Here is a 13,513-nt window from a genome sequence, read left to right as displayed (position 1 = left end):
TTCAGAGCTTGTGCCGTGGTTGTGATGGGTGGAGTGGCACGAGCCCATGCCCCTCCGCTCTCCAGACACCGTACCTCTGTGCATCTGGCCGAAGCACTCACTAGCCTTTCCTGGCATCACGTCACGTTCTCAGTCAACCCTGCATTTTCAGTCGGCAAAGCTCTCTCCATCTCCCCCAGTCTCTACTGGTGCAGTTGTTCCTGGTTTCTCCTGATCTGCGGTTTTTAGCTATTTGGTTCTTTAAAATCTAGGTGCAGTATATTTGTTTCTATTAAATTGTGTTTGTTCATTTTTACTAACCTCTTTGGTGAGCCTGTCAGGTATTTCAGAAGCCTAATTCTATCATACAGTGTATTAGCTCTGTCCTCAGCTTGAGCTGGTGGAAAAGCGGTAACTCAACGTGGTGCCAGGGACACTCTACCCCCATCTAGACTGTTCTAGCGACGCACATTTTCTGTTTTCTTTGGGAGACTTAATTGAATGCCTTTCTGAGATAGAAGCAGAACTCATTAGGCATCTGAACTGCTAAGTCTACCAATTTTACAAAAACGAAAAAGAAAGGATAACACGCATGTTCTGCTTAATTTCACTTGGTCGTGATGGAGTAACCGTCAGCACTTTGTTTTAGAAACAGTGCAGTGTGAACTTGCTGGCAGCGGGTGCAAGTCCTGTCCATCACTTAGTAGCCTCAGTGCAACTTTGGCCAAATCACTTAGCTCTCTGTGGGTCACTTTCCTTGTCTATAAAGTGGAAATAACAGTAGAACCTCCTTCACTGTTTTGATGCTTAAATGAGTTAGCGCTAGGACACATCTGGGCCATAGCAAACAAAACCAGTTATCATCATTATTTTAGGCACTTACAGAGCAGTAACAATCTAGAATGTGGTGGGAATGCTGAAACAAGAGACCGAGCACGTCTGCAAACCGAGGAGCTTTGAACTCCGGGCCCAGGGGCCCTTGGGGAGGACATGCAGTCCAACTCCGCCCGTGGGCCGCCTGGCACCCGCAGATGCGATGGGCACTGTGGGCATCCTTCCACGTGGGCCAACTCCTCTCCCTAAAACCAAGCAAATAGTTCAGCGTGTCGGAGAGGGACAGACCATTCTCAAACTTCCTTTTTAAGTACTCTTCTCGTCTCTCTAAGCCCCTTAACTTCCTTCATTATGTGTGTCTCATTCCCTTTTATTATTTTTACTGCTTTGTTTCTGGACTTCTGAAGGTTTTGCTCTGTATTTCTGATCGTTTTGAAGCCACTGTTAGGCAGCGTCAGTAAGGAGCGAACGCTGCGGATGTTGGACCCTCTGGCAGCCACGTGCCTGGGGGTCCAGCACTGCAGGGATTTTATAAATTCACTGCTGGTCCACAGGACGGGAGCCAGGGACAGGGTTGCAAAAGACGGTACCATCAGCCCCAGTAGACTCATCATTGCTCTTTCTGAATAATATTAAATTCATTGCTGTTTGATGCATTTGCATTTTTCGTGTAGCTTCTGTTTTAGGAAAGGAGCAAACATTTACAAAATGTTTTTTGAACGTAATATGCGCTTATTGTTGAAAATTAGTAAACCTTCTGTGAAGAATACAAAGGAGAAAATAAGAAATCCCTGTACTTCCCATCTCCACCATTCAAACTTGACCACTGTTACTGTTTAGGACCCATTTTGGTACCAAAACATTTTGGACTTTTTTAATGTAAGAATATATTTTTGTTTGTTTCTATACAAAAATAGCATCATAGTAGCTCCTGGATTTTCACTGGATTTAATAGCAAATGAACATCTTCAGTGTTTTCCAGGCTCCAACATCATTTTAAATGATTGCACAGGATTCCTTCTTGTGGCTGGTACCAAACTGCCACTGAGACTCTGTTGTTTGACATTTATGTTTTCTCCAGTTTTCCACTAATTATAAAATACTTCTGCCAAAACAGCTTTCTAGATATATCTTAACCCACTTTCTTGACTATAGTAGCATATTAGTAAATACTGACTGGTATGTTACTAGTGGAAAATCCTTGCTGTGAGTGAAATCCTTTTCTTGAAGAAATAGAACGTTTGCATATGCACTTATTTCTCTCTCTCTCGGCAGATAGTAATCCCCGTGTGCAGGGACATTTCTATTTTCGCTTCTTTGTCCTTAGCGTAGATGGGACCTGGCGCCCATGTGCGTGTTTGGAAGGTGTTTCCTGTGAGTGTATAAGTGCAGAAGGGCGTGAATACTGTTATGAACGTACACGTCTAATTACAGTCTTTACCAGCGTTTTCCAAGTAAGCACTTTTATTCTGGGTACTTAACTAAAATTTTCATGAATTGGCTCCTTTTTGAGACAAGATGATACAGTCCCTCCTCTCTTTCTGGTAACAGCTTTACTGAGGAAGAATTCAGGTACCGCACAATTCGTGCCCTTCAGGTGTGCGGTTCAGTGGGTTTTAGGATGCGCGCAGAGCTGTACAACCGTCACAGTCAGTGACAGAGCACTTTCACCTCCGCGTAAAGAACCCCGGACCCTGGTGCCGTGAACCCACTTTCTGTCCGTCTGTCTGTCCACCTGTCCCTTCTGCGTGCAAGGTGCTCAGAGCTCCGTTCAAGAGTCTGTCGGCCTTTCAGACACTTGCATTCTTTTGTTTGTTTATCTGCCTGTTCCGGGCTTTCTTTTTTGCCGTCTCTTCTGGTTCATGTCCGTTTCTGGCGTGAGTGCTGCGGGGAGCCAGCCCTCGCCCTGTCAGTGGTTCGCTCAGCTGCTACTTGAAAACATTTCTCTTTCTGCCTTTCTGTTCTCTGACTTTTCTTTCTCGGGAGCGTTTGCAGCATTTCACGTGTTCTGGTCACTTTGTAGTTCCCGCAGATGCCCATGATCTGTGCTGCCCCCACCCCCAGGCCACTGGTGGCTGTCCCACCCTGTGTCCACCCCATCCTCCCGCTTTGATGGACCACACGCCCCCCCACCCCGTCACGGGAGGCCGGGCCTTTGAGCTTCCCCAGAATTCCCCCTTTGTTCATCCCTTTCATCGCCCACCCCCACTCCCCTGCCCTGCATTTCTCTTCTTCCATTTCCTCATCTTACTTTGAGCTCCACACAGGGACACCACCTACTAAAAGGTAGATCGTTTGCCTCAGCGTGTCGTCCAGGAGGCCCTGGGCCTTCTCCTCGTGACTGTGGTTCAAGAACAGGACGGTGTTTCACTCAGGAGAGAGATGTCCTTCTGAAACGTGTGCATCACTTTAGGGTGGGCTCTGAGGACAGGGGCCTGCAGTGGATTCTTGCCAAGTGCAAGCAATCAGCTTGTCTCGGTGGTTGGGGGGTGGGCGGCGCACACGTTTGAATTCTCTTAACCCCACGCACCTAAGGAGCGAGGCTCTTCCCGGGACTGGGTCCTCCTCTCGTCCTAACGAGCAGCACACTTGTGGTCCAGGCCCGTGGGCCCGGCTCTGCTGCTTTTCATCTGTGAACTTCAGAATCTGTGCCTCAGCGGGCGACTCGTGCAACACTTCTCAACGTGGCTTTTGTTATTATGAGATGCTTGTGATCCCAGAAGCGCAGCAGGGTTTCTACAGAAGCCGCTCATCATTTAATTTAAACCTACAGTGGGATGCAAGGGTCTTGCTGCCTCTCTCAGTTTTGTGCTTATGAATTTAACATGCAGTTTCACTTGTGTCATGCTTCTCGAAAGTGGCCTCAAATTTGACGCAATAACGTTTTAAATTGTTTGAATTGCTTAATCCTGTATAGAATACTGCATAAGGGTCTGGCTGGTTGGGACTTGCTTTTTCCCGAGTTATTGGCCTCAGTGACACTTTGAAGAGAAATACTTCTCTTGCCTTTGTGAATAGGTCAGAGCCCTCGGCGGCTCCAGTGTCACGGGACAGGCCAGTCACCCTCATCCAGTTCAGTAAATTCTCCTTCACACCCGATCGGTGCCGGGAGTGCTGGGCACTGCAGCCTGCAAGATGCACTGGAACCAGCTAGAAAAACCTTGCTCTGCGGTAGCTGTGCGGTGGGCGGATGGGAAGAGCCTGAATGTTGACGCGCAGGGCTTTTCCGTCCTGGCTCAGCCTATAAATGAGCTTTAAATGTCTCCCCCACAAACGGGAAGCCACTGCGCTCCACCGGCAAGCTCTGCAGAACGGTGGTGTCTCAGATCACAGAGGCCAGGACAGTGGTGAGAAAGAGACAGAGAGACACAGGGAGAAGCTACAGCTGCCCCGCACCCACGGCACCCACGCACAAGCCCAGACAGAGCGCAGAGCCGTTCTGGGTTCTGGACAAGGCAGTAGCAAGCAGCAGGCCCTTGATGGCCTGCGCTGGAGGTAGGCGCCCTCCTCGGATAGTGATGAATGAATCAGAGGAGGCGCACGGAAGGATTTCCTGCAAGTGATAATAAAAGCGGTGCAGGAGACACTCGGAAAAGGGTTAGCAGAATGGGTGCGACAAAAATAACACAGACGCCGAGCAGTGACATCCCAGCCGCCCTTGACCGCACTTTCCTCCGTCCCTCAGAAGGAGGGTGACCATCCCTGTCAGGCCCAAGCGCGGAGCAGGGCTGCCTCCCCGCCCCCCACACTGCCCTGGCCGGTCAGCCACCTCTTCTCGCTGGGGTGGTGGTTAGAGCTTCCTGCCTGCCTGTACATGCTGCTATCAGGGCCTAAGCTGGGCTCCCCGAGTCCATTCAGGTGCCCGGCTGTCCAGGCGCCGAGGTCAGACCTGCCGGTGGCCTCGCCGCAGATCCCGTCCGTCCATGGTCCCCACTCACGACGCTCGCTCCCTCCTTCTGACGACGGGCTGCCGTTCATCACGCACGTTCTTCCTGCGCTTGCCTTGTAAAAACTCGGGTCCATCTCCCCCAGCGCACAGCAAGACCATTGCTTGTAAGAGCGTGTTGCACTTCAGGCAGAAATGCCCGTTTGTTGGCCTTTTTCCTGGGTAAATGTTCAGCCTCGCACCCGTGCTAACAGTTCCCTCGTACACATTCATCCTCACGACATCTCGGGTGGGCGCCTCGGCCTGCCTGGTCTTTAACTATCGTCTGAGCGCCGCGGCTCTGGGGCGTTTGGTGGCCTCGGCAGGGCTGCCTGCTCCGTGCGCCCACGCTGGCTTTGGGGTGTTTCTTTGCTGAGGAATAACAAGGCCCGATCCTAATTACAAGGAGTCCCCACGGTTCTGACAACACTTCCATCTGTGGCTGTCCTGCTCGCATCTGCCACGAGAGAACAGAACGCCCACGCTGGTTACACGCGCGAGGCGGAGCTCCTGCCCTGGTTACGAAACAGCCAGTCATCTAGGATTTTCGTGCTTCCTAGCGGGGCTGGGAGTCTGGTCACGCCCCCCTCGGACAAGATGAGGGCCCTGGGCAGCCAGCCCGTGTGTGTGCACGTGTGCGTGCACCCGTGAGGCGTGTGTGTGTGCACGTGTGTGTGCGTGTGCGCCGTGCCGTGGCAGGCGCTAGGTGCACGCGCTCAGGGAAGAACACGGAGCTTCACGTGGGAAATGCTGGGGTTCCTTCTGTCCTGATGGCAGCCGCTCCCCTCCGTCCCCCGCCCCTCCGCGCCCCTTCCCAGTCCTGGGGGAGGAAGCCTCCGGGATTCAGGGATGCTGGGCCCGGTGTGGGGTGCAGGGCGTGCCCCTGCACGTGAGCACCCCGTGGACCTCCTGTCCGGGAGCGGCTGAGATGGGACGAGCCCTCCGGAAGGACGGCCCCAGGTGGACCCCGTAAGGAGCGGAGGTGGGCCAGGTGGGCGGGCGGTGGAGTTCCCCTGCCTCCGGGGAAAGTCTGCATCTGCCCTTCCGGCTCGGGGGCCCCCCGGGGCCTCGTGGCGAAGGAGCGGGGACACGGGTGGGGGCTACCAGGGCTGTGGCTCTAGGGCGGCGAGGGTGGGGTCAGCCTCTGGGCAGAGTTCGGTCTGTCCTCCCCCCGTGAAGCGCGGATGTCGCCAGGCGCGGAGGAGGGCCCACGTGGTGGCCCGAGGAACAGCCCCAGACGTCTGGAGAGCTTTTCCTGCACTGGTTAACGGACTGGACCGGGCTCGTGGCCGTGGCCCCGGTGCTGGTGGCCCCTGCTCCCAGCTTCTCTGAGAGTCGAGGTGGCGGCTCTTCACCCCCAGTTTCCCACTGAAAAGTAGTAAAGCAGCTGTTCACCAGAAGGGCCACATTGCTTACTCTCAAGGCAGACAGATCTTTAGTGTGAATTTCTAGAAGTAGCAGGTCCCGACCCTATGTCCCGTGACCGGCTTGATGGCGACCTCGGGTCGCGTTTGGTTTCGGGGACGAGAGAGCCCTTCCAGCAGGAGGCTCTTCTCTGTGCCGGGTCCTCTGTGCAGGTGGGGGCGGGGCGCGGGGACGGGGGGCGGGGCACAGCTCAGCCCCATCCCGTGGAGACCGCGACCTCCTCGCGCCTCACGGGGCTGCTTCCCCTGCAGGGGCGGCCGTCCGCTCAGGGTCCAGGGGATGTTTTCATTCGGTTTGTTTGCTTCCTGGGAATAGCGGCTCCTTCCCAAGGGACCAAAATGAAAGTGACAAAAAATAAAAATGTCAACAAACATTTGGAAGAACTGTTTAAGCTCACTTATAAGTAAAAACTGCAAGTTGAAAAGATGCCGCTTTTCCTTATGAAAAGAAATATCTTCCAGTGGTCCCAGTCATCCTGTCCTGAAAACCCCTCTGAAGGAAACGGGCTGGAGATGGAAAATCTGAGGATTCCCCAAGGTTTACTCCGGGAAGGCCTAGCCCTGCTTTGACAACGGATTCTTTTACAATTTGGTGAAAACTGAGGATGGAAAGTGCTTTTTCCAACCGTAGACCAGCCGAGTGAAGAAAAAAACGTTCAACAGAGAAAAACCACATGTGTTGACTGCCTCACATTAAAAAGGGGAGAAGGAAAGAAAACTAATTCTGGTGGAGAATCACATTTGCCTCCTTACTGGAAACAGTTGTTACATAGGTAAGTGGGCTGGCGTGAGCCCCGTACCTCACTTCCTCTTAGCAAAGGACGTGAGCTGAGGCTTCAGACGGCGTCTCGGGGCCCACGTGTCTCTCTGGTCTGGGCCCTCGGTCTGCTCTCGGCAGGACTGCACCGGAGCCAAGGCCCTGTCGGCTCCAAGGGGAGGGAAGGTTCTGGCAACACTTCCAGGAGGGATCTGGGTGGTTAGGCTCGCGTCACTGCGTCCAGAGGCATGGACTCCCGGCACATCAGGCTGGGACCACGGGGAGGTGAGGGCCAGGGCCCCGCTCCCTCAGCTTCCGGGGCGGGTCATCCCTGGGGTCCTGTGGCTGAGGTTCAGCACATCCCCGCCCCCGGCGCGAGATGCAGCGCCCCCCCCCCCCCATCGTGTCAGCCAGGCTCTCCAGCTGCTGCCGAGTGTGCCCGCGGAGGGGCGGCAGGGTCGCCCCGGTGAGCGCCATCGCGAATTCTGTTAGAATGAAGCGAGGAAATCGCTGTTTCAGAGCTGCAGTCGGTTCTGAGTTGGCTTGGACTTGATCTCAGAGGTCGTTTGGGCCGGCTCTCACTTACAGGTGAGGAAAGGTTACCAATGTCAGAGGTCGTTTGGGCCTGCTCTCACTTACAGGTGAGGAAAGGTTACTAATGTCTCAGGTACAACTTAGAGGAACAGATAAGGCAAACCCTGGTTTATTTTCATTGTTTCAGGGGTGACTATTCACTGCAACGAATGGGTGCGAACACAGGAGAAAATAGGGGCAGAATGTGTGGCCACATCAGAAGCTGCCCTGTGTGCCCCTCCCGGCTACTCACGGCGCCCCATAGTTTTCTGAAGCCGCAAACCTCAAAAATGGGAGTTGCAGGAGCTAAAAATAGACATGTTCCGGTGACAAATGCAGCCTGTCCCCTCCCTTCTTCCGGCTAAACATCCCAGCTCTGTTACAATGTTTCATAAGCCCTCTCCTCCGCCAGGTACCCGCGTGTGCGGCTCTGGATGAAATGGCCCAAGTCCTCCCTCTGGCTCCCAAGCTGTGGGAGTCCAGGGCTGAGCCAGCCCCCGAAGGGGGTCCAGTCGGCTCGAGGCCCGGGGGGGGCAGAGAGCGTGTAGCATCCAGGAGCTGTAGCTGAGCGTCTCGAGGGGAACTCGCCCTGCGCGGCGTGGCAGGGGGCGCAGTGCCAGTCCTGCGGCCACAGCCCACACGCCCTTTACCAACAGCGACGCCCTTACCTGGGAGGCTCCCATTTCCTATGCAACTGACCGTTGGATCCACAGTAAGCACCTGCTGGTGTGCGTGGACACTGTCCTTAGTTGTATTTTCCATTCTTGTAATTTTTTCTCTCTCACTTATGAACTTTCCTTAATTACCCTCTCGGTGCTGGGTCTGTGCCAGACGCTTGTCATGCAAAGGGTTCCTGTGACCAAGGAGCTTCTGCTCTTGTCAGGGAGACAGACCTGTAGACAGGTGTCAGATGTTATGGTGCAGGTAGACGGGTGTGACTGTGCAGGTAGACATGTGTGACATTGCAGGTGGCCAGGTGTGATGCGCAGGTAAACAGGTGTGACCATGTGGGTAGTCAGGTGTGACTGTGCAGACATTCGGACCACCGGGATTCCCCCCACCTTTGTCACACGCAGGTCTTGGTTCAGTGTCTCTCCTCCAGGGCGGGGAAAGACATCTGTTAGCCGACCCCTGGGAGAGCTGGCCCCTGGCCAAGCAGGAAGTTCTTTGAGGAGTGTCCGGAGGGCCTTTGAGTTTACAAGCAGCGAGCAGTGCGGCTTCCCTTTCATTTGGGCAGGGCCGTGGGGGGGAGGGGAAGTGGCCAGAGACACCCCGGGGCACCCTCCTGCTCCAGCCCTCACTCCCGCTTTGCTGACTCTGCTCTGGCCTATTTTCCGCATGCACCTCTCTCTGCACGTCCACATCTTTCCGCCGCTGCTTCATGATTTCTGACGGTCCTGTGCCCCTTGCTTCACGCTCTCAGAAGTTTCTGGGCGACGCCCAGTGCAGCGGTCCCTCTCCCAGCCTCTGCCCCAGTTACGAAGCAACAACTTGCGCAAGCGAGGCTCCTCCTGCCTCCTCACCATCCTGGTGTCCAAGGAGACAGGCTAACCGGGGTCAGGTGGGTCACTGGCGTTAAAGCGCTCCTTGGACGCTGTTTGGACCCGGGCGGGACTGGGTGCTCCTCTGCACCAAGCATTTTCAGGGCCTTTGTGAATGCGCTCGAGGCCTCTGAGTTCCGGCCGCCGCACCAAGTCATCACACCAAGTCCCCGTGGCCACCTGACAGGGGTCGCCGGGTCCCGAAGATCCCAGGACGAAGCCCTCCCGGGCAGGCGAGTCCCTCCCCGGCTCAGCGCCCCAGGTCTCACAGAAACTCGGGTGCCTGCAGGGCCCGGGGCCCCTCCCGGCTTCCACTCTCAGAGGAGCACGTGTGGTCTGAAAAAGCAGGGTCCACAGAAAACAAAACAAAACAAGAGCTATGGTTTTCTTTACAGACGGCCCCAGGAAGCAGAGATGCTAGAACGTTCTCAGCTGGCAGCAGACACAGACTGCACCCCAGGCCCCTGGTGCGGGGCTGCAGGCGGGGACATCACAGGGTGTGATGCTCATGGTCACGGTGCTGGGGTGCAGAGCACAAGGCCCAGACCCTCTCTGGGCTGGGCTTCCTCGGTGGAGAGCAGTTCGTGCCTCCACAGGGAAGAACCCGGCCTGGGGGGAACGGCCCCAGCCGAGCCGCATGTAAGAGTGGGCGCCGGGCTCAGCTTGCCTCCCGGGGACACGCCCTGGGCGGCTGCCACGCACAGATTCAGGACGGTGACACTGCCCACCTCCGAGGGCCGGGACCATGGAGGCCCCGAGGTTGGTGCCCCCCCCGGGTCCTGCCACGGGCTCCCCCGCTGCCTGCCGCGTCTGTGTCCTTTCTCTGGGACGAAGCACAACCCCGAGCGTGACAGCCTTCTGTGGGCTCGAGTCCGGCCTGTGGGTGGTCTTCTGTGGATGCATCCCCACCCCCGAGCTCCCAGCTGGGACACCGTCGGACGCTGAGAAGGCCTCTGGCCCTGGCACCTCTCGTCCCCCCATCCTCTCCTGTGAGGACACATGTAGGGCTCACCCAGCGGTGGTGGGCTGTGTATTTGGATGAAGGGTCAGAAGGGTCATTTCACGACACGACAGGATGGAGCCCGATGGGCCCCGGGTGTCTGGAGGGCGGTGTCCTTGGGGGAGGCCGAGTCTGCAGGACAGAGCAGCAGAGGTGGCTCTGGGACCCTCGTGGAAAGGAGGGACCTGGTGACTCAGACGCTGAGGTCACATCTCCCCCTGCGGCTCTCTGCAGAGTGCTGGACTGGTGGTCTAGGGGACAGGCAATGGGCCTGTCACTGTGGGACGTCAAGTGTGACATCATCACCCACGTGATGTCACAAGCGGAACAGGGATGCTGTGAATGGGCGGTGCTGCCGGGGCCGGGGCAGGGGGCAAGTTAGCCTTAGGCTGGCTGCACGCTGTTTCTACTGCCCTTGGATTCGCTCTCTGCCCACGCGCACCCTCCCTCCCCCAGTGGGGTGGATTCCTACTTATTATCAGAAGTGGGAAAGGTAATTACCAGGCGAGGGATCATAGGTAACAGACAAGGGTGCTGGTTACAAGTTTGCTTTGGGTAGAAAGTTTTACTCGTTTGGCAGCAAGATAACAAGCGTTGACAGGACATCACTTTTTGGAAAGACCTATTTGAAGAACATTGGAAAGGCTTTTTAGACGTTTCCACCGGCTCTCAGCTGGCCCCCGACTCCCTGTCCAGCTCCGGGCGGAATGGATGGGCTCTAACAGCCAGGCGAGTGATGCCCTGGGCACGCCTCACTTCCTGCAAGGCGTGTCGCTGCACAGGACCTGGAGGGTCTGCTGAGGGCAGGGGAGCAGGTGTGGCATCGGGGCCCAGCTCTGGGCTCAGCCTGCAGCTCCCGGGTGCCTGAGATGGAGCCCCGGGCGCCCCCAACCCCCTCTGGCCCGAGCACGGAGCAGTGAGTCTCCCACAGCGACCTCACGGGCAGGAATCGGGGTCAGCGTCACAGGAGGGGTGACCAGGGCTGGAAGAGACGAGGGACCAAAGAGGAGAGAGAGGCCAGCCCCTCGCGCCCGCAGCCGCGCGGCCCGGGGGTCCCTAAACCGTCCCAGCCGTCCAGTGCGTGAAGGTGTTCTGAAAGGGGCGCTTCTAGGAGAGCGTCGCTTTTTTCAGGTTGACCGTGAACACTCGCTGTCCCCTCGTTTATTCTCGCGAAGGCAGTTTCCAGGGACCCATCCAGGGCCGCTCGCTGGGACTGATTCAGCAGGTGGAAGACAGACCCCCGCCTGCAGGGGTCAACAGCGCTGGGGCGTCCGTGGTTGACCCCTCCTTGGTTGGTACGCAGCTCTGGCAACACAATTCGGGAACAATCACGGCCCTGCAGAGGCTCGGAAGGCAGAGGCCCGGTACTTGAATGGTTACCCCGCTCGCTTATTTTCCTGTATTTGCCGTGGAGTGACTGGAAAATTCCCCATCCCTCAACGCCTACGAGCCAGAGATTACCAGAACCAAAAATAAAAAGATACCCACAGCTTTTCAAAGAGGAGCAGCGAGGTGATTGAAGGCTCCCCCAGGCCTCCTCCACCGGCCCCATCAGGGGCTCCGAGACAGCCGAGCAATTAGAGACAGTTGCTGTTGGGGGAAAAGTGCCAAATGCTGCGAGCTTTAAATCCTTCCTTTTGATCAGATTGGACTCTGGCCACTTCATAAAGCTGAGCATTTAGATTTTAGAAAGAAACGCAACAGCCCACGGGTTCAAGAGTGATACGGGTCTTGCAGAAGACAAATGTTACGAAACACGTACAGAGAGAAAGATCCCTCATTAGGAACCGTACCCTTCACTGTCTCCACATATAAGCAGCGCATAATTCAACAACTTCCCAGCGTTATTACCTTCATCACAACAGCAGATGTGCCCAGGAGTCCACGTCCCTACGAGACAGGAGCTTGGTGGGGAGTCCTCACGCCCGGAGGCCTCCACAGGCTTCCCTGGAGGACGACACAGCCACTCCCCCGCAGCTGAGGCTCTGAGACAGAGATCGTACCTGGCTGGTCCTGCCCTCAGGCCCCAAGGAGACCAAGGGGAGGGTGTGGGTCTCAGCTTTCCCAGCGGACGGAGGCTGCTCTGCCCTGGACGGCGTGCAGCCAGAGGGCAGTGTCAGGAGTGGACGCAGAGCCTGCGAGGGGCAGCTCAGCCAATCACAGAGCGTTAGCTTGGACCCAGGGGGCTGCACACGGGGAAACTCGTGCAGCAGCGTTCTCGGGGGAGGCCCTGGTGCTCGGGGCCTCTGGGCCAGGACAGATCGGTGGCCGTGGGCAGAGGCAGGGCCAAGAAGGTGGCTGCAAGCCGAGCCTGGAGCAGCGCCTGTGCTGCGTTCAGCGAGGGGCAGGGGGTGGTCCGCTCAGCTCCGGAACGGGGACGTTTGCCGTTTGATAGACCGCAGGCCGGGTTATGGCCTCGTGGTGATTGTGAGAAACGGGGCCAGAAAGGCCAGCACAACTCAGGCCCAATGGTGGCCGTTCCCGAACCGTCCTGGCAGCACAGTCCAGGCACCTACGTTTCCCCAGATCATTGCTGGGGGGTGAAACCCTGGAGAGCGAGTGTCTGCAGGCTCGGAGCCCCATGGGTTACTCCGCGGTGTGGGTCTGCATATCTCATGCTGTGTAATTATGTAGCCAAATTTCCCCAGGGTGTTCTGTTTACAGAGGGATTTCTGATCATTCTTGAGGTTTGCTTAATATGTGTGTGTGTGTGTAGGTGAGTGTACTGAAAATAGCCGAAAATCTGTAATAAGTTAGAGGAAAGGCAGGCAGGCAGTCCAAGCGACTAGCAGTACGATTTGGGGGAAGTTCTGGACTCTCTCTGGATGTGAAACGAATGGACGGCAGCCGCCCACGTGTGGTCTGCACAGGGTAGGCCTGCACCCCCGGAGCCTGTTGGAGGTTCAGGCTCCGCCCCGACCACGGGTCAGAATCTCCGTTTTATAAGGTCTCAGGCCGCTCATCCGCGCGCAAGCACGTGCCAGAGGGTGGGCCTCCCCATCTCTGAAGTCCGTCCAGCTCTACATTATTTGATTCTATGGAAAGAAGGAAGGCTCTTAAGAGGCCATAAAGGGACCAGCAGAGAGAGGATCTCTCACCGAAGGGCAGCAGCACAGAGCTGCTGAAGAACCTTCGTGTTTGATGTTTGTGCAGGGCAAGCACAGGTGGCCCCGTGCAGCAGTGCTGTCATTAAAATTAACGTTTGTGAATTGACCATTTAACACTCGCAACCTGACCATGAAATAACGTATCACAGAGCAAAACGCATCAGTTCCTGACTGCTGTCCTGCTTTGTCTCTTGGGTCACTTGCATTGGGTCTGAAACCAGCCCCAAGTGGGAGTACTTACAGCACAGAGACGGCACATGCCACAGACCAGCCCCAGTGGATCCTGACCCGTTCCCAGCGCCGGGCGTCTGTCTGTCCACAGTCTCGCTGTGAGTGGAGGGAGAAGGCTGCTTCCAGCGAGATGTGGGAACTC

The 13,513-nt window shown here is 56.2% G+C and overlaps 1 protein-coding gene across 1 annotated transcript in view; it reads right to left on the bottom strand.

Moving 5' to 3' along the window:
- KCNG2 (potassium voltage-gated channel modifier subfamily G member 2) overlaps positions 1 to 4,861 on the bottom strand; it is a gene marked incomplete at both ends in the record, with an annotated part of 78,667 nt that extends 73,806 nt beyond the window's left edge. The window contains 2 exons of the mRNA XM_082667138.1: positions 3,094 to 3,154; positions 4,752 to 4,861. Of these exons, the coding sequence (XP_082523264.1) occupies positions 3,094 to 3,154; positions 4,752 to 4,861 (171 nt within the window). The remainder of the gene's footprint in view (positions 1 to 3,093; positions 3,155 to 4,751) is intronic.
- Between the last annotated feature and the right edge of the window lie 8,652 nt (positions 4,862 to 13,513).

The sequence above is a fragment of the Grampus griseus genome (assembly GCF_964374135.1).
Source record: "Grampus griseus genome assembly, chromosome: 12".
Taxonomy (NCBI): Eukaryota; Metazoa; Chordata; class Mammalia; order Artiodactyla; family Delphinidae; genus Grampus; species Grampus griseus.
The sequence above is the reverse complement of the archived record's forward strand: the minus strand, read 5'-3'. Positions and strand labels throughout refer to the sequence as shown.